The sequence below is a fragment of the Diprion similis genome, chromosome 6 (genome assembly GCF_021155765.1).
Source record: "Diprion similis isolate iyDipSimi1 chromosome 6, iyDipSimi1.1, whole genome shotgun sequence".
Taxonomy (NCBI): domain Eukaryota; kingdom Metazoa; phylum Arthropoda; class Insecta; order Hymenoptera; family Diprionidae; genus Diprion; species Diprion similis.
This window is the reverse complement of record NC_060110.1, coordinates 17,839,715-17,867,199: the sequence shown is the minus strand read 5'-3', so window position 1 is coordinate 17,867,199 and position 27,485 is coordinate 17,839,715. Positions and strand designations below refer to the sequence as shown.

The following is a 27,485-nucleotide window of genomic DNA, read 5'->3' as shown; positions in this document are numbered from 1 at the left end:
CCAAAAAAGTTTAAACTTTCCGACGGTACGTGATCTCGGATAGTGAATAACCGACCCAAATCTGGACACCTGTGGCCCGACATTGTCTGGCGACTTCCGGTGACGATATATCGGCAATTGAGCCGAGGCTTCAAGTCCAGTAGCCAAAGTCCGTACAAGTCGGATTCTCCGGTAAGTGATAGATAAGCGAGCCTCGCAGCTCCAGGGGTCCGTCCAGCCTCTTTGCCCGAAGGGATTTCAGATCGACGTCCACGGGTACGAGAGATGTAAGATCCACCACCAGCCGGTTCAAGGGTGTGGTTGCTTAGCTTGCCGACCCATAAGTGCTGTGAGCGGTATATATAAGTGGTTTCCGGCTTTTTCAGTTATAATCGCTTGGCTATTACCGAAACGTTTTGGGTTGGGCGAGCGCCTACTGTTGTGCCCCAGGCTGGAGGGGGTGGACGATTAGGAAGAGCCCAGAGATCGATACAGGATCTTCCACCTCTTGCTGCCTCAGTTTTTTCCGCTCGCAGGACCCGACAAGTTTTTTTCATTCGAACTTTGAGAGGTTTTTATCAGAGATTACCGGATAACGTTGAGAAGTACTGATTCCTTGCGAAGAAAGTCACACGCGTGGTCAGACGAGACAACAAAAACAAAAACAAAAATCGTTGGTACTTCTTCGTAGATGTCTTTCCAAAGCACGAAGTCAAAGTTTTTCTTTCCTCGATTTGTGACAGATTGACGTGTTTATCAAATTTTATTGGAGAAACCTGTAGCCACGGACAATGTGGGCTAGGGGTTTAATCGTGGAGGCTATCACAATTCCTAAGTGGGCTTCCTGCCCGGTTCGGAATTATAGATAATGTCAGATAATAATAACACACCCCGTAGGGCAGCCGTGGGCATTAAGTATAAGGTAACACAAGGCTGTAGTAGGAGGATAAGTATAGGCTGCGGGGCCCCACTCAGGGTTCCCTTCTGGTGTACGGCAGAAGTCAGGCCCAGCAGTCTGGGCCCCATACGTGCCGGGCCACGGGGTCACTCCGGCTTCCCCATCCCCGTCATGGCCCCCGCGCTGACCGGACCCGCACGTAACGTAACCCCCTTTCTGCAGGGCCTGATCGGGCCCCGTCCTTACCGTCTTCGCGTTCTGGTATACCGAAAGCTCTCCGCGAATTTCGAACCAAAGATTCAGGACGCGATACCGATTCGTTGCATCGATACTTGAAAGAAACAGATTTTGCCAATGTATATCGTACAGATTCGCTGATCTATCATCCGCGAGATACGCGAGATACGGAAGTGATTGTTCAGTTCGCTAATCTTGTTTCACGGTGTGACGGATGAATGAATGGCGTTCGGAGAAGAAGTTATAAGCTGTCTGAAAAGGAGCAAAAGCCTTTTGATCGTTTCAGTTGGGGTCTCTTTCTAAGGCCACTGGATGTACCCCGATCAGCCAATATGTACAGTGACATTAGCGAGAAAGTGGCGATATAATATGCACCCTTGCGTAATGTGATTTGAAGGTTGACCCGCAACTCCCATTATTTCTCCAAGGGCACCTGTTCGCCACGACATGCTGTTTAGCGTTTCATCAACATACGCATCGCGGGGTTCCGCTGCTGGGTGTAGGACGTGCCCCCCGCAGCAGCACGGTGCGGACAAATGGTTATTCTTCGTCAGTGTGTACACGCCGGGGTGTTGCACAGTGGCTGTGCCAGAGTATACGATCAAAAATCGGCAGAACCGAGGGGCATCGTCGCCGTCGGCGTTTTCAGGGCAGACAGATGGGGGGCGGGGCGCCAATATCTGCAGGAGCCTGCAGCGAGGCTGTTCACACACGTGGAAACAAAACCGCCTGTGTGAACACCTTGTGGTGAGCTCAGCAGCGCCGGAGGATTCACTTGAGTCACCAGCTCTTGAAGACTCCAGGGAAATGGTACGAAGAAGAAGAGTTTGAAACGCGGACGTCGCTTCTTCCAAACTATTATGACAACGATAGTGAAGAAACACCCTGAAAGAAGGATTTTCAAACCGTATGTATTAATATAGGGTACTATTCACCCTGCAAGTGCCTGATGCTCTAAAAGTCCGTCAAGTGCCTCTGCCAACATCCACTTATGATCCGCGTCTCCGCAGAGGAGGCAGACGATGCTGGTCGCACTTGCAAAGAGTATAATTCAAACACTAGAGTTATTAGATATGTTTTGGTAGGCAGTCAGAAGTGGTGACAGAACGATCACGCAGAAATTAGAAACAAACACGAGGGTTCCTGATCCTCTGGTGTTGCCCGACGACGGCGAGCACTTCGGGGATGAAGTGGGGAAAAACAGGGGGCTAGAGGGGGTCGGATATACCGTGGGGATGATACCCTCTCCGATGCATATAGGATACAGGGGCAATAGGCTAGCGGCAAAGCGAGTTTTAATGCTCACGAGAGCTGGTTGCCAAACGTGTGTAGGTATTATACTCTATATACATATACGAGGGTACATGCCGAACCGATGAATCGCGGGGGGAGAAATTTTGGGGCGATTTAAGGGGTGAATTTCGGGGTCCACTTGACTCCGGCGTTACGGACCCGATACTTTGGCTCTATGGTATAATTTCTACATTACACACCCGCTGCATTTACCTCGGATACCTACCGGATCCAACCGCCTTGCATTCACCCCTACGAAATCGTTTTACACCGCACAAGCGGCTATATTTTAACAGGTACCTGCTATCGGGATGACGGAACACATTTTTCAGCAGAGCCTGATGGGGTGAAATTTCACGAGCAACTTGAAGCACTGCTTTTGCCGGCTGCGATGCTTCGCCGTATCCCAATTAGGAAAGTCATTTCTCAAATTTGATTCCTAATTAACACGAGTTCAGCGGTCAACAGGTCCCTGTATTCAAACCCATGACGATTTACCTCAAAGCATCAAAGTTCCGACGCGATTCTGTAGAATTTAGGACGCTCGTAAATTAGCATATTTACGGATCGTCGTAATGTCGTAACCGTGATATTGTATCATATATACTTGTGATTCTGACGGTCGATTTTCAAGTCTATACGTTTTTATCCAGCCTTCGATGAGAGTAGTTTTAAAACTCTCTGACGCAACGCGGAAATAGTTTTAAATACGAGATGATCATATCGTCACGGTCAAAGTAATTGATACAAAGTACCAATCATTCGACAAATATGTATTCAAACTGATTCACAAAAATCAACTTATGTAAAGAGAAAAAAAAACCTCACAATTTATGCAGATCATTTGTTTGACTAGTCATGATATCAAAATTGGATCAAACGATTAAACCATTTCCATTTGAAAGCAGGGTTGAAATTTTAAAGCTTTCCGGCTAAGCTTCGAAAGTGCCGCACGCGATAGGCTTCGAAAGCGTAAACGTTATCGCCGACGTTGGTTTAACGACCGATAACCCTTTAGCTTTGAAACGATACCCGCTGACTAATCGCGCCCCCGGTATTCCCACACCCTTCGGTCCTTTCGTTTTTTTTATCTCCTCTTTTTTTTTTTACCGTTGTTGTTGTTTTTCGTAGTTTTTTTTTTTCTTTTTTTCTTTTTTTCTACACTTCGAAATCAACACAGGATCGGAATTTGAATGTTTCAAAAGGGCGGCGATGCCGCGGGTCGGGAATCCTGCAGTGTAAGCGTATATAGGTATGTAATATGTACGTATATGTATATGTGTGTCTGTGTGGCTGCAGAGATTGGATACGTTTACGAAGCAAATGGCTTGAAAATAACAGAGCCTCGTGCTCAGGCCTGAAGCGCTGCAGCGACGGTTGTGGCGGCGACGGCGATGGTGGTGGTTGTTGCGCGACGCTTCGGGGTTGCACCCCGTCGACGAGGATCAAGGTGGGGGCGGTATAATCGATGCCAACATGTGCAGCTCCCTCGGGGCGACGAGCAACCCCTAACTTGCCAAACCTATTTATACAACAATGCCCCGTACACCCCCATAAACCACCCCTGCATGCCCCGGACGCCCAGTATTCGGGGTTGTGCACGGCCCTCGTCCCCATTCAACGAGCCCGCCACCCCCTAGCCTCGGTTTATAATCAACCCCTACCGAACAGTTTATCTTGCGCGCGGTGCCCCGGCTCAAAGCAACGCGCGGCGAGGGCTGGTATTTTAAATAGCAAATACTTATCTGTGCGCCGGGTGGCTAAGAAAACGAGATAACAATGGAACTTGAAGGGGGTCCCCTCGAATCTCCGGGGCACGCGGATCGCTCGGTCCATCCACCCATCCACCCACCCATCCATCCATCCGTCCTCGTCCCGCGCATGCCAAGCGATTCATGTTACACGTTCACGCCGACCGGACTTCTGCACACTCGCACTTTGATCGTGAGTATAATCGAATCGAGACTAACACCCTTCTGACGATCAGAGAAGTTGATTGTCTACTTATAACGATACTCTGGAATACTTCAGATCTTCGATGCACGCGGATTCGGTAAATATGTATCTTTATTTATACCCTCACGGCGCAACGCACGCTAAATCAAATGCTTGTATACATACACCATAAGAATCTAATCGCATTGTGCTCGATAGTTGAGGAGTGATAAAATGCAGATCGATGCGATTACTTACCTAATCCAAGGGGCTTTCAACTTTTGTAAATCCAATTTCACAAGTACTCGTTATAAATCTGTTGCCTATATAAGAATTGAAGAAAAAACTTATTAAATGGAGAATCGTCCAGCAGTGTACACCCGCTAAATCTATGACACGTTCATACACACATGTGTGTATGCGTGTATGCATCGGAGTGAAAATTATCTTGACTATAATCGTGGGTGAAGGAAGCCTATGCTCGGGCCCATGTTCCGCATGAGGGTCTTTCTATCCCTCGATGCGGCGAAGTTTCGTTCGACCTCTGATCTGAGGGACGTTAATATATGTACGATACGTACGGAGTGGAAATTAGGCTTTTTGGAAGCCAACCGATTTCCTCTAGGCCTCGATGAAAAAACAGCCGGCCCAAGATAAGCGGCGTTCGATCGTGGATCCGTACCCCTAACACGTGACGCACGGGTTTCTTTTTCACAATATACCATGCAGATCCTGAGTTATTTCACAAAGACTCGACGATCAACGGCGATATACCTACATACCTAAATATCCTCAGCGTCTGGATGAATACGAATTACCAACACGCGTGCGTAGTGAGTACCTGGTTCATAATACCGTAGAAAAATATACTCTCGTAAGACGGTGTTGGTATTATATATAAAACAGGAACCAGCTGAGACATAAGCCGGATTTTGGATTAGCCTAAGCCGACCACCAGGATGGCGAGGATCGAGAACACCGGGAGGCCTCTTTGGCTTCTGTCACTTCTGAAGAGAGCGAGCGAGAGAGAGAATGAGAGAGAGAGAGAGAGAAAACGGGAAAAGGGGGATGGACGGAGACACGGATGGACGGATGGACGGACGGACAACTGTTGATCGTTCATGCATGCTTTGACGAATCCTTCTTCTCCCTGCACGCATGGTGTTCACCTTTTATTTTCTCTCGTATACGGTGCGAGTAACGCGTCCGTAATCCCGCGGTCATTCGATCACTGTTTTATTCTTCGCAGACACGAGCGTAGAAATTACACACCGATACGGACGCAGGTTTGTCCGCAGCGTGTTACACGCTCGAGTCAAGAAATAGTCGGTGCGGTTTCTTGTATATACCTGTCGAAAAATTTTCATCAATTTTCGACTTGATTGCCGATGTGCCTACGGCTTGTACAACACGTCGGACTAATCGCGGCCGATGTTGGTAGGTGGGTACCTACAACCATCCAACGGTAGGTAGGCGACCAGCGCGCGCCTTCACGATCCCAGGCGTATACTTATCTCGGCTACTAGGTCCACGTATACATGTGTCCCTGCAATCACAGGTGCTCTCACACACACACAAACCCCACAATCGGCCATTCTCGAGTCCTCGACCCGTAACATGACTTCGGTGAAATTTTCTGCGTAGTGCTTAATACCTCGAATCGACGTCCGAATAAAGACAGATCTTGAAATTGGTTACTCCGGGTAGCTCGGAATCATTCTAATATTGCTATCGGATTCAGGGTCTGATTCGTACACACGAATCGCGCAGTTTTGCATCCTTTTGATAGTACAGTAGGTGTGTTATGTCGTAGTACTTCATACTTCGATATCGAATGGTTTGTATTGTTATTAATTTTGGAGAAAACGTTGAGAACTTTAGGCATAATAGTAGTGAAGGTAATACGTTATTTAAACTTTTCAAACTTCTATTCAAGACAACTTGACTGATTTCTTTTCCGCCTTGAAAAAATCTATATCAAGCATTCAACAAGCGAGTGGGGCTAAGAAATTAGAATGGTTGATTTATAGGTGGACCAAAATATCGAATTCTTAGAAAACGTGAAAATCTAATGAAAGTCCAAGAACATTCGAAAAATATAGAAAGGTTCAAACATAGTACAGCAAAATCTAAAATCTGTATACGATTCTACATTTCGGTATATTCTATATACTCTAACCTCTCTCTTTTTCTAGACTTTTCACATCTGTTGATAACTGTGTAAATTAAGTTTTGGCTTCTCAAAAAATTCGATAGCGTGGCCCTTCTATTTTTTTACTTCAAACTTCAACTTTTTCACCCCCACCCCAACAAGCCAATTCAAATCCGAATCCTAATTCCAGGTAGCTCAAGTTCAAAAGTTTTTCATCGATTCAGGATAGCGTAGAAGAGAGGCCGACAAACACCTGCGGAATCACGACCGCGCGGCGATGTAGGAGCTGTTTTCTTCGTCGCGGTGCAGCCGAAGCCTCGACACGGCGCGCGTTAACCGGGGCGTGATTTGTAAGGCTTCCGTGTATAATTAGAGAAATGGGGTGAGTTACGGGGGTTGGCGGGTGACACGTGTGTCGACACGTGAGTCTCTGTCACGTGGGCCGTGACATGCCCCCTCAACTTTGAAAACTCCCACCGGAGAGACACAGGGTGTCCTCGGGGAGCCGGTGGGGGGGATCCTAGATCATGCAGGCCGCATATTTACATGGCACTTCGTTTACACGCTGCAAATAACAAGAGTGTGTTACGCTCTTTTTCACGAAGCACGAAATTGAGGTTAGGGTTGCGTAATATCAGATTTTTTTTTGCGACAGCGCATGCGCGGAGTGAAGAAAAGACCGCTTTTACTCACTCCTATGACCTAAAAGCGGTCTTTTCTGTACTCCGCGTATACACTGTCGTAAACTCATTCTACCGTCATAGGAACGGGTACTTTGTGCATGGAAAACACGCGTGAAAAAACGCGTAAAACATACTCGCGTTATATAAAGCAATTTTCTCTCATGCACTGTAATACATATTAATGTAAGTAAGGTTATCGTAACGATTCATGCTGAGAAAAAACCGTTATATTGAGATTTTGGAATTGTCTGAGCTTCAGTAAACCTCGCAGTAAACCGTAATAAAACAAAACACACTTATATTTTGAAATCTTGGTTCTTTTATTGTAAAATTAGGAAAATAGTGATTTATTCCCCAATGTTTCGTTACGATAAAGTTACTAACTTCATCTTTGCCGTATACCTACTTTCATCTGCGTTTAAGCCGGTATGTGCATTAGTGTATAATATTGCATTTACGTATCGTACGTTCCATGTAATCGTTACGTTACATATGAGAAACTTGATTGCTATTTGCAAATAAAAAATGCATGCGGATTGATCAGGGATAAAGATTACGCGCGTGTAACAATTGGCCACAATTATGAGTCTCTAATTATGAGTTCCAAACTGCATTGAAAAAATTAAAACCGCAATCGATTTTTAACCCACCATTTCCCGCAAGTCTCTCTCTTAGTAGGTATAGTTATACCTCAACGATATAAAATTGGTGTTAACCCGGAGCTGATTCCAGAGGAGAAACGTAGACTGTGAATAGTTTTTTCCGATCATTTACCTAATCGACATCCTCGAATAAAATGAGAAAAAACCAAAGTGTTCGAGTAGCCCTTCCCCTCCTCCACCACCGTCCGTCCGTAAAATAAAGTTGGACCGTGTCGAGCAGAGAACAAAGAGCTTGAGCGATGCACTTGCTTATCCGAGGCTAATTATCCCGGACGCATGACTAAACGAGGTTCAGCTACGCTCGAGAGGGGGGCCCGGGGCCCGGGGATGACGTCGGTGTAAGGGGGAGGGAGGGAGGGAGGGAGGGCACGCGTCGAACCGTAACAACGACGTCCCCGTGGCAGAAGCCCTCCGTCGCGGCGGCGCCGTTCCTTGGGGGGTCCTTGTGTCTTACGGATCGAAGTGCGGCCAGGACGTAGGTCGAAGGGGGTAAAGGAGGATAGGTTGTAAGCCGGCGATGTTCCCCGGGGAGGGTTTGTCCGCCTGCAGGACTCCCCCGGGACCGGGGCGGGTCCGCATCTGTCGTTCGCGGAGGTTTTCGCCAGGCCGCGGTGAAACGCCACACGCTACAGTGTAACGGTGTAACACATGGGGCACCGCGGGACGATCGACGACCCCCGTCAACCGGGCGCTGCCGGCACCCCCGGGGCAGAAACACATCAAAATCGAATTCGCCAGATGTTCTACATCCGAATCTTCCGGCTGGACCTTAACGACGTTAGGGACCCACCCGCGTTATTCAGGGCGGGGCTCGTTTCTTTTTCTTCTCCGCATTCGACATTTTATTTTATAACGCAGATGCAGCCTGCTCCGCGGCGGCGTGCATTCTAACTTTGTTCTTTTAAACGTTAAACGTTTCTGCCTCCCCCGTGAAATTCACAACATTACACATCCAATAATGCAGGGCGGCTCATCCCGCGATGCTATTTAGAATAATATTATGAGCCTGCAGAAGTTGATAAGCCGATGATGCCGGTCAACAGCTACGTCGTAAAACGTCACATGTCGCGGTTCATTGTCCCTCTGCAAGATGCGTGAACTTAAACCTGCATGATAATAACCTTTAACCTGCATGTGGCCGGGGGGGGGGGGGGGGGGGGGGGGGCAGGGTGTACAATGATAAGGTGAAAGTGTAAGACACCGAGGTGATTAGGCAGAAACAATTATTTTTACGGAAATACGAGGTGGTTTATTATATAATAATATTTATAATTAATATGCATTATGGCGGGGCATGTTGTGTTGTATACAATATTTAGTGTGAATATTATTTTTATATGTGTGTATGTATATATATATGTATATATATATATATATATATATATATATATAATATCGGTTTCATCTTTAAAGTTTAATGTGTGTTATGTAAATTTAAAATTTGTTACGCATCAATTTGTTTTCGTTTCTGTCTTTCTCCATCTTGTCTTTTCGCTTACGTCAAAGTGTATTTACATAGAATGCCGCCTTAACAGATATATGTGTATATATTTATATATATATTTATATATATATATACACACACACGAAATATATGTATATATTTATATATTTATATTCAATAATAATAATTAGTACAATGTGTGATAGCAATATCTACAAGGTCTCTTAAGGTATAATTAACGTTAAAATAATTAACAAGGTACATAACATTATACATAATAGGGGTCTTCGGGGTTTCAGGGATGAAGTAGGTTCCGGGTAAGGGGGGCGGTGGGGGGTGGCGCTCCAATTTTATACACAATAATAATGATAAATATATCTTACAAAAACAGAGGCAGAAGATGATAATACGCTGAACGGGTAATGATCAACAGATCGACGAGCTGCTGATCGAGCATCTTTTGCGACCGCGTTGATTTCAATTCACGTGTCTTCCGCAAATTTACTCGAGTTCCTTATACATAAATTAAGAGCTGTTCAGCTAGGCTAATTTGTTCTACCAGACAAGGCCTTCGCTCTGCATCTGGTGGGGCTCCGGGAATCCGCCACCGCCTCCCCCGCCTCCTGGACCGCCCCCGTTACCACCGCCGCCAGGGTTTCCCTGGCCACCGCCTGCAAAGATTCGGGATTGTTCTTAATTAACATACCGCCGTCCTTTCGATCAATTATCGTTATTAAAGGGTTGGGCGACTGCGTCTTAATCCCGTGCACCCCTGCACGGCTGAAGATTAGCCTCATCGTTTTTAAGGCGATGATTTAATATTATATATCCGAAAACGACGGAGACCCGATATTTTTGTTACAGTATCAATTTTTTAAACTGCAAGTAAGTAGCATATCGCTGCATGGATATTTAACAAGTTTACCTAAATCATCAAGAAAATCGAAACTTTTATCTCGCTCAGTTTCATTAGCGCAGCCGAGCATTGTTGCTGTATAAATACAACGTGCAGTTGCTTCCGAGATAATTTATCGTTCTGGCTTAATGGTGAATCGTCTTACCTGACGGCGCTAGGAATTCCCCGGGACTGCCACCTGGAGGTGCGGGAGGTCCTTGGCCCGGAGGACCCGTCAGGAACTCGGGAGGTCCGCCAGGTCCACCAGGGGGAGGATATTCGCCGGCCGCAGCAGCCGCAGCTGCCATTCCAGCGAGACTAGCCGGATCTAGGCCTGCAATAGCAAGACCAACTAAAAACTAAAGACACTTTAGCCCTTGAGACAGGAGGAATTTTTTTGCCAAATCTTCGATACGCCTATAAGTATTAGGTTTAATTTATTTTTATTTTATTTTATTTGTTGTTTTTTACTTTTTTTTATATAAATGCACGTGCATAGGGAGGAACGGAGATTGCGGTTAAAATTTTTTTATGGAAAAATGCCGCGAGATAGTTGCGATTCGCTTCATTCACTTGGCTGACTGCGGACAATGCTTCTCTCTTTGCATATTACACCTTTTACAATAAAATGACATGCTGCCGTTCGAACAGGATTCTATTGACTTCTGCTCGACGTATCGGTTACATCTGAAGTGTCTCTGAATGGTTAAATACGAGGCGAGTTCAAGCGGTTACGTATTGTAAAAGTCAATACAAACACGTATCGACAGGAGGACCTGAATCCGGCAGTGTTAAGGATGTATAGTCTCGGTAAAAATATGTTTGAATAAAAGTTCATGAAGAGCATTGACGATCCGTTGACAATAATAGGCGAAATTTAATTTAAAAAATTCTGAATTCGAACTTCGTTTCATTTCACTTCGCAATCGATTAAAACAATATTCTATACACAATAGTCTTTCATTTAAAACACTCAACTCGAGCTCCATTCGATACTAAATAAACAATTTGTTTTCAAAAATTTTCATACGGAGATTCTTTTATAAAGAGAATAGATAGAAGTTCGTAAAACAGTTGGTTGAATCGTCAATTTGTCAGTCGAATTCATCTGATATTCGAAAAGTAACAATTAAAGAAAACGTGCGTATAATATTGCAAAAATTAATTCCGAATACATCTGCTCTCAAGAATATCACTGATCGTGTTACGCTCTATATTTTGCGTAATTATAAGACGCACAGACTTATACACATCGTGTCGCGGATGTTTCGATAATCGATAACTCCATAGACAGACTGTACGAATATAAATCACCCAATACCCGTTCAAATTTACACACATATCATTTATTTGCGTGCACATACGCACGACTTTCGCGAACCCCGCCGAATACGGCGACGCACCTGATTACACAACGCAGCAGTGAGAAGCTCGACAGAAAATTTGTACGATTCAAAACAGTCTTAATATTTCAATAGGAGAGATAAATTTCAGCCCCTATAAACAATCCCACCCACTGTTGCCAAATTAACTCCAAAACGCCATAGAACTCACCAGGATTTCCAGGACCGCTGAAGGGGGGGCCGTGAGGATGCGGCGGGGGATGACCGCCGAAAAATTCGTGGTGAAACGCGACGGGACCGCCGTATCCAAACTCGAACTTGTCCGTGGCGAAGTAGGGGAATCCCGGCGGGGGTCCGTCTTCGCCACCAAGCGCCCCGGGACTCAAGTTCAAGGGGAACCCCCGCATCTTTCGAGATCCACCGAAGAAGGGGCCCCTGCCCATCGACGTTAGTTGTTTCAGCCTCCGTTCTTTGCTCCTTTTGTTTTGAAACCACACCTGGAACGAGAAAGGATACCGATTTCCTGTACTGCTGGATTTGCAAGCTTCGCGCGAACTGAGGCGATCGCCATTTATTTTCAAAACTCTTCGGGATGTAATGATTGCATGCGCGTCGTGTATTGGCAATTTGTATATAGTTCGAGAGGAGAATTGAAAGAGGTTTTAAGTGTCTGAAAGTAAGAATTTAAAAAACAAAACTGAGGAAAAATGTTTCTTCTTTGCTGCATTGTTATTCTGGATTTTCTTTTTTTTTAATTGCACTTATAACTTTTTTTAATTCTCTTCTTTAATTACTTTGAAAAACCTTTTCTGTGGCAGTCATCGTGTTCCCGATGATAACCGATCTTCTCACTTCTACAATTTTGCTAAGCGCGGCTAAATTTAATCGCGGATATTACAGTTCGACGCCTAGTTTGCAGAACTTTTTTTTATCAAACGTGTGAAGTATATCCAACGGTACGATCGTTACTTTCTATCCACAAAGCGCAAGACATACGTGAAAGTATGTATAATATATTTTGGTCTGTATAATATGCAGTTTTATCGTCATATAAATGTTCACGTTATAAATTTAAGTTTTCAACTTGAACGAAGTGGTTAGAATTTCAGGCCAACTGTAATCCCACAATCGATACTGTTATCAATTTGGTCGTCTATACTTTCTCCCATTATAATCAAAAGTGATTTTTTCAAACTCATCGAAGCAGTAATTGCATAAATCTTCGTGTTTAAAACTTTCCTCGACAAATTTTCGACGGCAGTAGATCAGCAGAGAATCACACTATCACTGCTGAATTACAATTCCGTGACAATTAACGTAATTTTCTAAGCAGAAGTGTAAAAAAAAAATTGCAATCATCAACTCTGACTATTCGTCATTAAGTATCGCCTGGATTTAACCGCTGATAAAAACCAGCATCCAAAATTTCGAAATCGTTTCATATGAGTTCAAATCCATCGCAGATTCGTTTTCGATTATAGAGTTTACAAATGACTGGACTGCGGTAAAAACGACACTTTGATATAGTCAAGTTATGATTTCGTCTCCGGGAAACGTCTATACGATAAAAAGCAAAGGCGAGAAGTCGCATGTTCCGAAATTCTCCGGTCTGCTTGGATAAGAAGATGCGAAGACCCGACTCACCTGTATGACCCTCATGGGAAGGCCGGTCTCCTTGGCGAGTTGTTCCCTGATGTGTCTCGTCGGTTTGGGCGTCTGCGAAAACGCCGTCTTGAGTATCTCCAACTGCTTGGCTTTAATGGTCGTCCTGGGGCCGCGCCTTTTGGAACCGGCCCCGCCGTCGCCGCTTCCTCCGCCCGCCCCGCCGTCCGGACTTTTATTCTCCGTCTGGCTGTCTCGAGTCTCGGGATCGCCGTCGAGCGAACCTTCGATCAAAGAGTACACAATAATTTCATCGTTTAACCCTCGTTGAACCGGGTTCAATTTTTTACCTTCACCAGCGAAAAAACATTTTACACCGCGACGTGTACACCTATATCTATATATACACGTACCCAGGTGTAGGTATTCACGTCAAACGCTTGACTTCGGCTCAAGTTCCCGGATCAAAACCGTTCTATATACGTATTATAGGTGTATATGTATATATGTATATCCGTCGCGAACGGTTTATCATGTATATACATACTGGCTCGGCTAATTCTTTCATCGAATTAACACAGCTTATTGTGGGGATTAGAGGGGCACCTTTCTTTCATTCTCGCATATGTGGGTATATATTTGTGCAGAAATTTTTAGCACAGTGTTAACGGTACGAAAAGTCATTTCTCTCCAGGTTGTACGTATATACAAACAAAAATTACTGTGACACGGGTATTGTAACTTTCGGGAAAGTTACGGAATAAAAATGCTGGTTCGTGAGCGATGAAGAACGGACTCAAAAGGCACAGCAAAATAAAGCTAGGAAAAAGACTTTTATTCAGCGATACGTGTTTCTAGTTAGAAGTCAGAAACAAGCCTGTTTTTACAATAATGTTCGTTAACGCAGCAACCTTGTTCATTTTGTGACAGATGAACTCTTAAGCTTCTTTTTTCTCTACCGACTACTAGATTTTTAGAAAAAAGTGGTAAAACAGGTGGTTTCACCCTTTGTAACAGTATCTATCTAAAAACTGAAAATTTACGCATCGTTTTGCCATCGTTTCGCTGATATTCGTTGTAGACGTTCAGAAAGTCTAGCCGATGACATGAATTTTCGTATCTTATATACGACAGAACAGATCGCTCAATACGTTATTATCCATAGAAGGTATTCAGCTGTAATTGCTTTTCGAGTTTAAAAAACGTCTAACGGGGTAAAAAATAATGCAATTACATATATCTTATGAACACAATAAACTTTGCAGATTCACAAGCGCTGACGTATAACTAGTACCGTTAGACTAGCCGTTGTTCGCGTTGTTGCAGACTTATTTTCTCTTATTGTGCAGAGATCGACCGGCGATTGATATCCCATCAGCTATTTTCCGTACGGTGAGAATTGAAAAGCCAAGAAAAGAAAGAGACACAGAGAGAGAAGGAGAGAGAGAGAGAGAGCCGGTTTTCTCTCCGCTTTGTCCCCGAATATACTCGAAGAAGGTCTGAGCATCGTCTCGCGATCAGTGCCACCATATTTCTGCACAGTCGTGAGTTTTCTCCCCACCGAAAATAGACATCCCCATTGAATTATTACACAGCCTCCTATAAGCCCATTGAGATCTATACGTCCTGCAGGCCATAGATACTGTACACACAACGCAGGGGAGGTCTCAACCACGGGACAAAGAAAATATTTGGACAGTGTCACACTCCACAATGGTGTGTTATACCAGCATGTATATATATATAGTACACTTATACACCTTTATGCGAGGTACCATCGAACCAACAACGATGTACAGTAGTAGACACAAGTACAAATGGCGTCGTATTTCAGGCACTCTTTCACTGGCATGAAAATTCTTAAACCATTCGAAGGTATTCTTTTCCAGCAGACGCCATGCATAGGCAATAGAATCGTGATTAGACTCGTGGTGGATTAAAGTCCAGTACAGTGAGCCGTGCTTCGCCCTGTTTGGAGTTAGATTTGACGTCGTACGGTGTTATTAGATAAGAAATAACACCGTTGCAGGAACGTCCTTACTCCTCGTCAAACAATATCAAACAATTATGAAGTCAGGCTACTTGGACAGTATCGACGTAACTGTCAGCCGTCGATAAAACTGTGAAAATATAGTAGAGGTCCATTTTACATAATGCAATATTCTTGCCTTCGTAGCGGATCAATCAACATGTCGCACGAATCTCACCTGCAAGCCTGTTGAAAGTACTCTAATCGTACCCTCGTCAGTCCTTCGTTGCCAACTTCGTTTGTCAGGCCATAATTGCCACGGACTGTTGACTGTACGTATACTTAACAAGCTTTCTTTTCGGCCTTTGGTCACGTTAGATGAACTTCATTTTTCCTCACAAAGTATTTTGTACAAAATGATGCACAGAAGCATTCTGAATGAATTCTGCAGTGTAGCGGGGCTCTTTTGCCGATGATGAGATTATCGCAAAACGCTGCAGGGTTACCTTACCTTGATCCTCGGAGTCTTCTTGCTTGCAGGGGTCACCGCCAAGGGGTAAATCGCCGCCGTGGCCAACACTCGGGTCCCCGGGAACACCGGCGACGAGGTTGTGAGGCCCCAGATGCGTCCCACCGACGCTGCCGTGGTGGTGGTGCGAACTCCCGTCATCGTCCTCGTCCTCGGAACCGGATCCCATCAGAGAATCACCCCCTGTCAACACCAAATCATCCAATTTCGAGTCATCGTCGGTTATCTGTACTGCACAACATGGAGTGGACGGGCGCCATGAGCTCGCTTTTAACAAAGTTTACAGGCATTGAATGTTCCATTCTAAATTTTCCAAATGATGAATTATTTTTGGGGAAAGAGAAGCGACGGAAATAATCATTTTATCACGTTTTACACGAAAAGTTTCACACAAGTCGCAAAAATTAATATCGGTGGCCAGACGTGAAACGAGTTTAATACGAATTTAAACTCATGACTGAACTTAAAGCGTCGTTTCGGTGAACGCTGCATGCTTATCGCTGCAGAGGTTACAAGTAAAATATATAATCAATGCGGTGATTAAAACTTGCACTTAAATTTCGCAACGCAAATGTGTATTACATAGGTGGATAATGTGTATGCACAATATCGGCCGATGGTGTAATATAGACGCGGTAAAGAAATCAACGCTTTGATATGAGCTAGACTGCAGGACAGGTATACGAGTATACCTATAGCTATACCTACTTTGCGGTGCAGCGGTATTTGTGCTGATGCAATAAAAGAAAATTATAAAATTGCACGCTCGGTGTACACATCGAGGATAAAAATAGCTTGCAATTTTGTACCTGCCCGGCTGAAATTAACCCTCTAAGTACAGCACATAGATCCAGCAAACTGGTAGCTAATTGTACACCTTATACCAAATTACAACTATCAAACAGCTTGAGTCCTGATTTAAATACCATGGAGGTAAAAATATGAAACCTCTGCAAATCTTGATCAGGGAGAGAAAATTCTGGCGCAATTTGTTGCTCTCATAAGGTAGATTTTAGGAGAAACGTTTAGGGGTTGCTTTTTTTTAAACGAAAGGCGAAGCGGTTAACGAATTAATTGACTTATTTTCGTAGTCACACAAACAGACGTATTCCAAGGGTATATCCTACCTATATTTTCTTCAATCCTATTTTTCTCTCACACAATCGCGAGAGTTTTGAACGGAAGGTTCGGACTGAGGTAGGTTAAGCAAATTGGCGTCGACGGGTAGGACAGTGAGTCTGTCTAACTCTCTGACAATAACCCAATACTCAAGTTGGCTTTAAAAGGTATTTAAAGTTGAAATTCTGCGCATAATTCATCGCGTTATAGCCAGCTCTTGCAGAGTGCAGGTCGGGGCCCTACACCGAAGCTTCGGAGGATCCAAGGGGGTTGGGCCTTGCGGTTAGGTGTCGGCATGCGACAAAAGGGCCCTGCTGCGTAACATAACGACCTTCGGTTTTCGTTTCATCGTTACAAAACCCCATGAAACTGAGCCGCGGTACTCTTTTCAAGGACCTGCTGCAGGGTCCTGCGTTCTGGTGTTTTCACAGCTTGCCGCCTCTCGCCTTCTCAGAGGTGCGCGTATAGCCTGCGGAAGATATTCCTCCGTTCCTCTATCGGACCTCGTGCACAACAGACCCTGTAATAATCCTTCGCAACGACACTGCGAACCCCCACTTAAATCTCTGAACTTAAAAGTGTCGAACTGTTACATCATATATTTAAAATCAGCTTTCAAATGTTCCACGTGAACAGAATAATGTATAAAAAATTCCAAAATCATTCAAACCTCTGATTAATCCTCCAAGAATCGTCGGAAATCTAAACTTTTCTAATATCAATGAGAATTATTATTATCGACAGTGTTTTACGAAAGTCTGCAGAAATTTCCACGCCATCTTTATTAGTCTCAAGAATCTATTACAGTACATATGTTGACTGAAATTCGCTTATTCAAGACTATTTTTGCAGGATTGGCGTATCTCGAATTAAATTTTACAGCACAGTTTTATTCGTACGATTTACTAGATCATTTAAAGTATAACGATCGAGTCGAAAGTCCGCATTGAGATCTATAAAACGTCACGTCTCATCGCTGGAGGCAGTCAAAGTAAAAGCGGTTGTCGCGCTGGATACAACATATCTGTAAACGTATATTGTACACACGTCGCATCGTTCTCCGATGACTTTTGAATTTTGTCGCATTGAATGTATTGCGGAATGGGTTGTTTATTCTGCCTGAAATTAACGCTATGATGTAATTTTTTTTTTCTCCACCTAAGGTAATTGGAATTTTCTGAGAAACAACTTTCACCGGTGTGATCAGGATCAGGATCACACCCTGCATAGACACGTTTTTGTTTTATTCCAAATCGATATGGCGTGATTTTATTCGTCAACGTTCATTAAAACACAGTATTCCTACATCTGGTACGAAATCCTCCCAATTTGTGCATTCGAAATCTCTTCACTTTGCCTGCATTTTACGTAATTCCCTAATTTCAGGCATCCTGCATATCGCGTGGGTATAATATCGAAGTGCATAGTTGAATAAATTGATGTGGATATTGTAATAATCTGTTAAAGTATGCGGACAGACCGAGCAGATTTGAATTCTACACCTGCCTCTCGACACATCTTTTCCCCGTTTCTCTATTTGGCCAGTCAATATCTCTATTCAAATGTATTCCACCGTCTGTATATATATGCCACGCAGTTAACTAGCTGTGAAATTTGTCGCTTAGCTATACTACAGCCAGGTATTTTCATTAGGACGTATAATTTCACAGTTTAATCTTCCGCGTTATACACGTGTCTCCTTAACCAAGTCGCCCTAAAAGTCTCTATAAATTTTCATCCTTTTCACGTTTGACTAGAGCTTGGCGCTAATTTCGGTTCACGCGGTGCGACGTCTCGAGAGAGGACTTTAAAATTGATTTCACTAGTGAACAAAACACTGTCTTGAAAACACTAGCGGTAGAAAAAAACCATGATCGTTAGCCAAACCAAAAAAAAAAAAAAAAAAAAAAAAAAACCCATTTCCTCGTTATTTTTTTTCCAGTCCACCGTTTCTCGTAGGTATACCATGAATGCATGCACATGCGATGGGCTCAAAACTCACCGTGATGACTGTGATGGCTATGGGCATGGTGCGTGTGGGGTAAAGGTTTTCCGGACAAGTAATCCTCCTTGCATACGAACTTGTTATCGTCCAGGACGTAAAGCTCCTCGCCCGTGCTTAGCTGTTTCCGGCAAACCAGGCACGTGAAACAGTTCAGATGGAACACCTTGTCTCTAGCCTTTCTTACCAGATCCGACGGACTGATGCCTTGCAGGCAACCACCGCACTTCGTACCGTATCGCCTGTAGACCAAACACAAAATCCTTGATTAATCAAACGATCACCTTTGCAGCTATAAGTCGCAGGGTCAAAGTGCAACGTTTTAAACATTCGAATCACGCGAAACGATCATCCAAATGTTTTTTGGAATTTTCTCAGTTTTTCAACATAATTTTCACAAAACTTCTGTAATTCAAATCGACGTATCCGAAAACTCCGGATGGCCATCGAAATCGAATCGAATGGAATCAAGAAGCGACGATGCTGAGATATTTCCTCCGAGTAATTAATACCTCTTATATTCAGCTAGTGGCAAGTAGTTGTTGGATTCACAATCAGTGATAGGGACACGGGGATTCGGTGTGCATCGGCCCGTAACGGCGATTCGCTTTAAAGTATAACAAAAAAAAAACAAAAAAAAAAAGAAAAACTGTAATGAATCATTGGTAGGAAGCATTAGACGCGAAGGGGCGCGGCGCAAGCTGGGTTAAATTATACCTACTCCGAGAGGTCGAAGGTCAGGACGGCTGACAAATCAAGCTCAAAGTCTCGGCAGCCGCCGTTAGTCAACGGACTTCCATATATGTGCATATAGGTATAGGTATGTATGTGTACATAGAATCGAGCTGCGTTTGATGTGGGACTTTCAACTTTTCAATCCCGTCGGCAGATCCAGAGATCCAGAATCTCGAATTAAACTGGTTTAATTTCGGACAGCCGTAGGTATCTCGTTTACCGCAAGAGCGAACCGCTGAATTACTGCAGCAACAATCAGTGTACTTGTTATACGGTTTGTTGACTGACCTGTCAGTCACGCGGTTACAACGGTGAGAATTACACCTTCAGCGGCGGGAAATATTGCAGTAAGTTCACCGACCTGCATTGTCAACGGTGTGATTAATTGACCCTAGAATTATTTAATAACTCCACGTTGTCACGTCTCTCTCTCTCTCTCTCTCTCACTCTTTGACTCACGATCCGATGTACCTAACGTATACGTGCATTTATCGATGAAAATATCTCGCGGAACGATTTATTATTTTGTAAAACGTGTGAGCTCTGAAGTTTATAAGGTGTAATATTATGTAGACATCTTGGTATTTTTTTAAATGATGTGACAAAATTTTGAAGTTTTTTTTATTTATTTATTTTTTTTTTGTCATCTTTTCACTTACCGATCGATTGTAATAAATTTTCAAAACCTAAACGGCTTGGTCGACTGTATTTTTACTCTCGAAATCCACAACTTGCGAAACAGTTGTTTTTTTCGGCATCAGTAGTAGAAATGAAAACCACGCAACTTCGAGTAAAAACCAAAGTGATTGTAAATTCTGTTTTGCAGAAATTATCTTATAACGTCAATGATAAATTACTTACCAACCGCGATTGATTTCCAATATTTTTGCATTCGCTACTGGCAGATTGGTTTAGTAGAAAAAAAAAAAGAAGAAAATTGTCCTTTTTTGCTACAACCTTATAGATCGATAAATTTTTTAGCTCTTGATTTATTGCCGGTATTGTAGAACCATTGATCAATGGCTGAAGAAGTTCATCAGTTGAATATTAATGATCTGCAATATCTACTGTTATATGGAGTTGTCTTCGGGACCTTCGGCAGTAAAATCTAAAACTATCACTCAAATCCGCTACATTTTGCGATGATATGAAAAATCACAGCGTAGTATTATGATTTATATTTTGATGAAGTTAATTAAGTTGATTAACGTGGCTGCAGAGTCTGAATCAAGTGATTCTTGGCACACGGACCACATTTAAGCTTCACCGTGATGGCGTCAGACTGTAGATACAAGTAATGCGATGGGAATGAGATAATTTTCCATGTCCGCGTTGAAATTCTATACGCAAGAGAATCAAGGCTTGCAATTAATAGAGCAGCCATTGCACAACTGCAGAAAATTATAAGCTAACCGACGATTATAAGGAAATTTACTGATTCTGTGTTTACTGCCTCTTCGCTAATTCACATGAGAATGTACTGTATAGAAGAAGATCCGCAAGTCACGGAGAAAATTTTTGTACTAATGTTTGCTTTATTGCTTATTTTTCATTACAATAAAATATACGAATTTGGGGATAATCGAGGTAGAGTTACAAGAAGTCGCATAGTCATCGTAAAAATGCAGATTTAATATCTTTTTTGGAATCACTCGTAAGCATATCGGACTCTTACAACATTAAAAGAATTATATTAAATTAAATTTTATAATGAACTCGATCGACGACAATTAGTGCAATGCTTTAAAAAGAGCAAAATAAAATCCTGTTTGCGTTTTTTAGAATTTCTCTGAAATCCTAGTCGCAGAGAGTATATGAGTGATTTTAATTCAATACACGTTCTTATTGTGAATATTAAAATTTCATAAATTTCCTACAAAATACTTGCTTTGAGAATTATTCTTGTAAGAGTTATCGTTTATACCTGACATTCTTTCACACTCTTGATTTTCCAAAAGTAAATAATACTGTAGCTTAATTGTTGTACAATACCACCTCTTGTTCGTCAAGATGTATAAATCATCATCTTATAGAAATACCATGATCTCCTATTACTGTATAAGGAACGACTATTACATATTACTACCTCGATCCTCCCTAAATTCATGAATTTTATTCAAATTGTGGACAAGCAATAAAGCAAACATTGATACCAAAAGTTATTCCCTGTAGATACTATAATTATTTGGTCAATTCACATCGTTCGAAAGTATTTTACATTTCTTAAACCGAATTCATCACGAATCTTGATTGATTTCTCGTTTATCATACAATTTGAGCTACCTTCTCGGATACAGCCGATAAAATGAGGATTATTATTCATAATAAAATATAGCAATAATATTTTATAGTAAACTATGAATGTGCATTCGCGACGAGTTGCGTTGCATAGAAAAGTTGCTTGCCACGACATATTTATTATATTAAAAGGTGCAAACAGAATAAGCTATCAGCGCAAATCAGCGACCGTAAAAAATTTCGCAATCTGGTTAAAGCCTCAAGCGCTTCAAGAACATACAATATCCTCGTATTGCATATATATAATAGTCGCTCTTCGCAAATATCTCGTGACATATTCAGTGTTGCTTTTATTCTGTGATGCCCGTATACCTTAACTTTCTGTAGCGATCGTTAATATATATGTATATGTAACCGCCTTTTCAACAAGTCCTTTAATTATTTTTTCGCGCAATATATATTTATCTCCGTCTAATTACAAATGTTACACAATTAATTACTGGCAATTAGCTAACCCGCTGCAACCGTTTATTTATGTGTTCTGTCGTTTGAGCTCTCTTGAGGTGTGCGTGTGATGTATATATATATATATATATATATATATGTACACGTAATATTCATGTATCCTCCGAAGTGTGTACTATACGTATACATATATATTTTATATTATTGCTATATATATATATATGTAAGACCGAAAAGATTATTAAACAGTAAAAAGGGTTTCTCGGCGTTAGAATCGTATATATATATATATATATACATAAACAAAAAAAAAACAAGAGAAAAAGAGAAAGAGAGAGAGAGAGAGAAAAAGAAAAAAATTAGTAGAAGAGCAAAGAGTAAAAGAAAACCGTGGCTAAGCCGCGCGGGTGAAAAAGCCTCCGAGAATTCTCCCAAAAATAAGAAATACAAGAATACTGTACAGGGCCACACCGACCATACACGCGCAGGTTCAACACAAATCACACACAGAGTCCTGTGCATAAAAACGAACGCACCCGATTAGCCACGGCGTGCAGAAGAAGGTTTGCTCCCGGGATGACGAGAGCAGAACTTGCCGGCCGACGCGCCGCGACGCCTGGAGTTTCCAACACAACACGCGACTCGATGCTGACCGCTCGCCTAGTTTTTCCTTTTTATTTTATCTCTTGCATCCTTACTTTCTTACCTAAGACGTCTCTTAAATATCGCGTAGGTGCTGCTGCTGTTGAGGTGTTAAAAGAGCGAGCCAATTTTCGTATCTGACAAACTGAAGGATTTTCAAACTCGTCGATTATAAGTTTTTTACACGGTTATTCTGCACTTGAAGCTGCTGTAAAATCGTCTTGTAAAAGGCAGAAATTCATATTTTCTTCTAATTAGCGGCAATTGCGTTATACGTGTATCATATGAAATTGTCGGATAATCTGATCTACTTTTGCGCCATCAACAGCAGGACCACGCGATACAGATACGATCAATTGAAAGAAGAGTAATCAGGGAATTTTTACCGAGGATCGTGTGTCCGTTAACCGTAAGTTCCGTATCCGCTGAAGAAGTATTAATGTTTTTTTTTTTTTTTTTTGATTTTATTTTGAGTACCCGGTTCGATCAATTCAACAAAGGCACTTTACTGGAATAAGGTCTTCGGCCTGCGTTCGTGGTGAAAAAACTTCCCCAAAGGCGCGGGTGAGCTTTATTGATGCAGGGTATATGCCTCGAAAATATGAGTTCCAGGAGTTTTGGAATCGTAGTAAAGCGTCGGCTCGGGGTTAAGGAAGGTGTCGATTTAAATTAATTAGTAAGCAATATCCTGCAGGACGATGCGACGTCCCGGCTCTGCATGCATCCGCGAAGGCGCGACTCGCGATGACGCAATAAACCGTAACGTGGGTTGGCAAAAACCTCAACACGAATCCCCTGATGGCTGACCTTCCTGGAATACGCTTCGGAGCAGTCGTCACGCCCAACAAACTCTCGTATGGGTGTCACGGAACATTTATAATATTTCCTCGTTCGGCCCTCGCCATGCATGCGCCTTTTGACGCGTGTTATAATATACGCGTCGGTCTACGACCCGCGGCTACTAGCGCGCATAAATCGAGTCACGTTGAATAAGGGCGTTATTCATAAAAAATTAGATACCTTTTTAGGTCGATCGGAAGGAGAATATTCGATACCATCGCCACGCGTCTTCGCTGACTTACGAGAACTCGTTTAATCAAATTTTCAACATTTTTACCACAGATGTATTATCTGAACCATAGTACAGGCATTACTCAATATTCATTTTTGAAACTGAAATACTCGCGGGATTTTTCATACATCTACAATCCATGGTGCAGAAATAATTGGCGTGAAATATTGCAATTCGGCTATAAAAGTTAAGTTGGCTAGAATTACACGAAAACGTGTTTGCCGATCGTTCAACAGTGTTACAAGTTAAACGCCGATGCCGAATCAACATGGCGGCCATTCGCACGCTTCGAATTTTATTTCACCTGCATCGTCGTCTCAGGCACTCGGCGATTATCGATTGTCATTTCACGCCAAATATAACGGTGGCAAGAATATTTCAGTTGCAGTTTTGCCTTGTTAGCAGAGCCTGAAAAATGACAACTCGATTTGCAAAATTCACGCGAATGCAATTTGCATACTGTACCTACATGTGGATGTGAGTATAATTGTTATACATCCGGTTTTTTTTTGTGTGCGAGTAAACCAATTGGCAACGCTCAGTGTACGTATGTAGTATGCAATTTACGGGGCCGATGCAACTTTTATAGACAAGGGTGCGAAGCAAAGGTATAGGATATTCGGCGGACAAACATCTCAATGTGATGATGACGCTTTCCGCGAACTTCCTCATTTGATTTTCGAATTCAAGGAATGCCTTCTGACAGAAAAAATACGACATTTTACAAGTTAAGCCGTAAGGCAGTCAGTCACAGATCCCAGTATAAGACCATCAGGCCAAAATCTTGACTGTTAATTCACGCTTGTAATACCATTCGGGCAAAAAATGGGAGCGGCAGACAGGATTCCTTGGAAAAAAATCGCCAGAGGATCGAGGAACATCAACGTTAGGTATACGGGGAGATGTGACAGCGGTTTCTTTCGTTTCTTAACTGGTAATCAGATATAAGCTTAATGAATTAATGCCAAGTTTTAACATTAGTAAACCGACCTGAAGAAATCGTTTCTGCAGAAGAGTTTCGCCTCCCTCGAGAAGCACTTGTCCTGTAGTTCGATGCGGCAATCGAAACAGCGGACACAATTGGCGTGCCAGGCTCGGTCCAACACGTTCAACAGGAACTTGTCCAGAATAGGTTTCTCGCAGCCCGCGCAAGACAGGAGCATAGCTAATCCGCACCTTCCTAAACCGAGCGATTTGACGAGCTTTTATCAGTTTGCTGCTCTTACAGCTTAAAGCACTCCATGCACGTCAGTTATACCTTCCATATTCTATGTCACTTGTTTTATGCACCAAGAGTTGAATCATTCGCTGACTTATTGAACGCAACGAAATCATTGATAAGGAGATCATTTTCTCAAAATATCCCCTAGACAGTTCAATATTACAGTCGCTATGTTCATGGCACAGTTATTATAAGACCGAGGTGTGGTTTATTCACTAAGGATAATGATACGACAAGCTATTACAATCGTTCCTTGTCAAGCCCAAAATTGGGGTGAATCTAAACGTTGTATATCCAGAACGAACAATGCGAAATTACGTTGATTAACCCCAGATAGAATATGGTATAACCTGTGCAATATTACTATAATTATCCCAAAATAACGGCAGACTGTAAAGAAGTGATCATTGTCAGACGAAATTCAATGAACCACTCAGAGATACAGCAATGTAAGTCGAAACTTTTCAACGAATTCGAAAAATACAGTTTCCGTTTTCCCGTTCAATTTATTATAACTTCCTTGCGATCTCAGTTACTGCTATACTATTCTCTAAAATGTTGTGGTTCAACATTCACCGACTTACGTGATCACTTGTACCTGAGTGGCTCACACAAGTTTGTACACCTTTTCGTCCCTGCAGATGTCATGCGGCACTGGGTGCAACCCTTCTCTAATGTTTGTAAGCGCTGATACTTTTTTGAATTTCACGGTCTAAACGTTATTCATTGAACCGCGTTCATTTTTAAAATTTAACGTACCATGACCTTTTCGGGAATCTAAGGATCAAGTTCTTATAATAGTCAAGAGAAAACAAGTGACTCAAAATTACGTTTATGTAAATTTTTCAGGGATTCGCGTTGTAGATGTGGCAGTGATTAATCCTTTTCGTCAGAACTTTGTAAGAACGGAAGTGTCGTACAATTTTTCACTCATTTCGTGATCCAATAAGATGAACAACACAAAGAACATTAGCCATACCTTCACTAATCTCAAGAAACTGTACACTAGGGCTTGAAATTGCTCACATTACAAGAGTTGCACCCTACGTGGAGAGAATAAAAGAGAAGATTTGACTAAAACCTACAGGAAAAAAGGCACACATCAGGTTTTTCAGTAAAACCACTTTGTGCAGAATAAAATCTGCTACAATTATAGTAAAAAATATGGTTAACATGGGTATTTTTTTTTTTTTACCAAAAACCTCGATGTATCCCTCTTTTCTCATAGTTTTCAATAAAATTTACTTCTTTTCATTATCTTTCCATTAACTTCGCCAGACATCAGGAGAATCGTGTCACTACAATAATAAGCAATCGTCCCAGCTTACTTTCAAAAGCTCGAGTGACAATGTTGGAACATTTTTCGACATGCGTCCATGCTGTATGAGTAAGACAAAATCAGTATAAAGTATCACAGTCGTTCTCCCACTTATCGTAGCCTCGAAAAATTCTTTCTACAATAGCTAAACCTACCGGAGCTGGACGAAAGAGACTCTATATATGTATAATCGAGCTTTCGAAAGCTAGCCGCCAATTGAGCGTAAATTTTATCTAGCTGCGTGATAAACCGCATAACGGGGCTCACCTATGTTGTGGGCCTGGGTGACGGGAAGGGGCGCGCAACAAGGCCCCCCCAGGGGTGCAACCCTGATCCGGGGGGTTCCCCCCGCGAGGCCCGCGACCCCAGGGGCGCCACCGCCGCCGCCGCCGCCCCCACCGCCCCCGTACCCCTCCACCTCCCCCGCAGCGGCCGCTCCCTCGGCGGGCCCGTAACGGCCGAAGGGTGCCGAGGGCCCCAGCGCACCCACTGTTACAGTATTATCCCCAAGCCTAAGGAAGCGCACTTCTCTTCACTGATTGTTTCTATCTTCAATATGTGAATATATACGTATTTATATATAGTTATATGCGTATAGCACGCAGCAGGTGCAGTGTTTATTAATCAGCGACGCGCTGTCTATTGATACCTTCCCGTATAATATTAAATTGTAAATGGATCGCGAGGATTTTGCTCGGCGACGATCTCTGATCAACGGCCTCTTTCTTCGGTTTCTTCTTCTAATTGTTATTCTTCGGAGATCCCCGTTACTACTCTCCGAACTTTGACAACTCAATTTTCGATTCCACTTTGCACCCTCTGTACTGCTATCCTGCAGTTATTCACGAGTGACGTTTTACCTGCGGATATTCTCGGATGAATGATTAGTTTTTTCTCCAGAGAAGCGGCATCATTACCGCGGTTACGGACGACGAATGATCTGTCATTTTTCACCTGTGGCATACCTTCCTTTGTCTTTGTATACTATGTACAGTGATTCCAACGTATAAGGCGATGGTTTGATTTTTATTTATCCTTCTATCAGATTATT

At 42.7% G+C, this 27,485-nt stretch overlaps 1 protein-coding gene across 2 annotated transcripts; it reads right to left on the bottom strand.

The window, feature by feature from the left end:
• Positions 1 to 9,229: 9,229 nt before the first annotated feature.
• LOC124407174 (LIM/homeobox protein Lhx5) lies at positions 9,230 to 26,797 on the bottom strand. 2 transcript variants are annotated; one of them, XM_046883034.1, is made up of 8 exons: positions 26,702 to 26,797; positions 24,885 to 25,074; positions 18,743 to 18,984; positions 15,604 to 15,804; positions 13,166 to 13,407; positions 11,733 to 12,018; positions 10,345 to 10,530; positions 9,230 to 9,954 (listed from the first exon to the last, which is right to left on the bottom strand). In XM_046883034.1, exons 2-8 carry the CDS (start codon positions 25,055 to 25,057, stop codon positions 9,839 to 9,841), a joined length of 1,446 nt encoding a protein of 481 aa, XP_046738990.1. In that variant the 5' UTR covers positions 25,058 to 25,074; positions 26,702 to 26,797; the 3' UTR covers positions 9,230 to 9,838. The 2 variants fall into 2 exon arrangements, with proteins under 2 accessions (XP_046738990.1, XP_046738991.1); XM_046883035.1 differs by having other exon boundaries at positions 10,345 to 10,512.
• Positions 26,798 to 27,485: the final 688 nt, after the last annotated feature.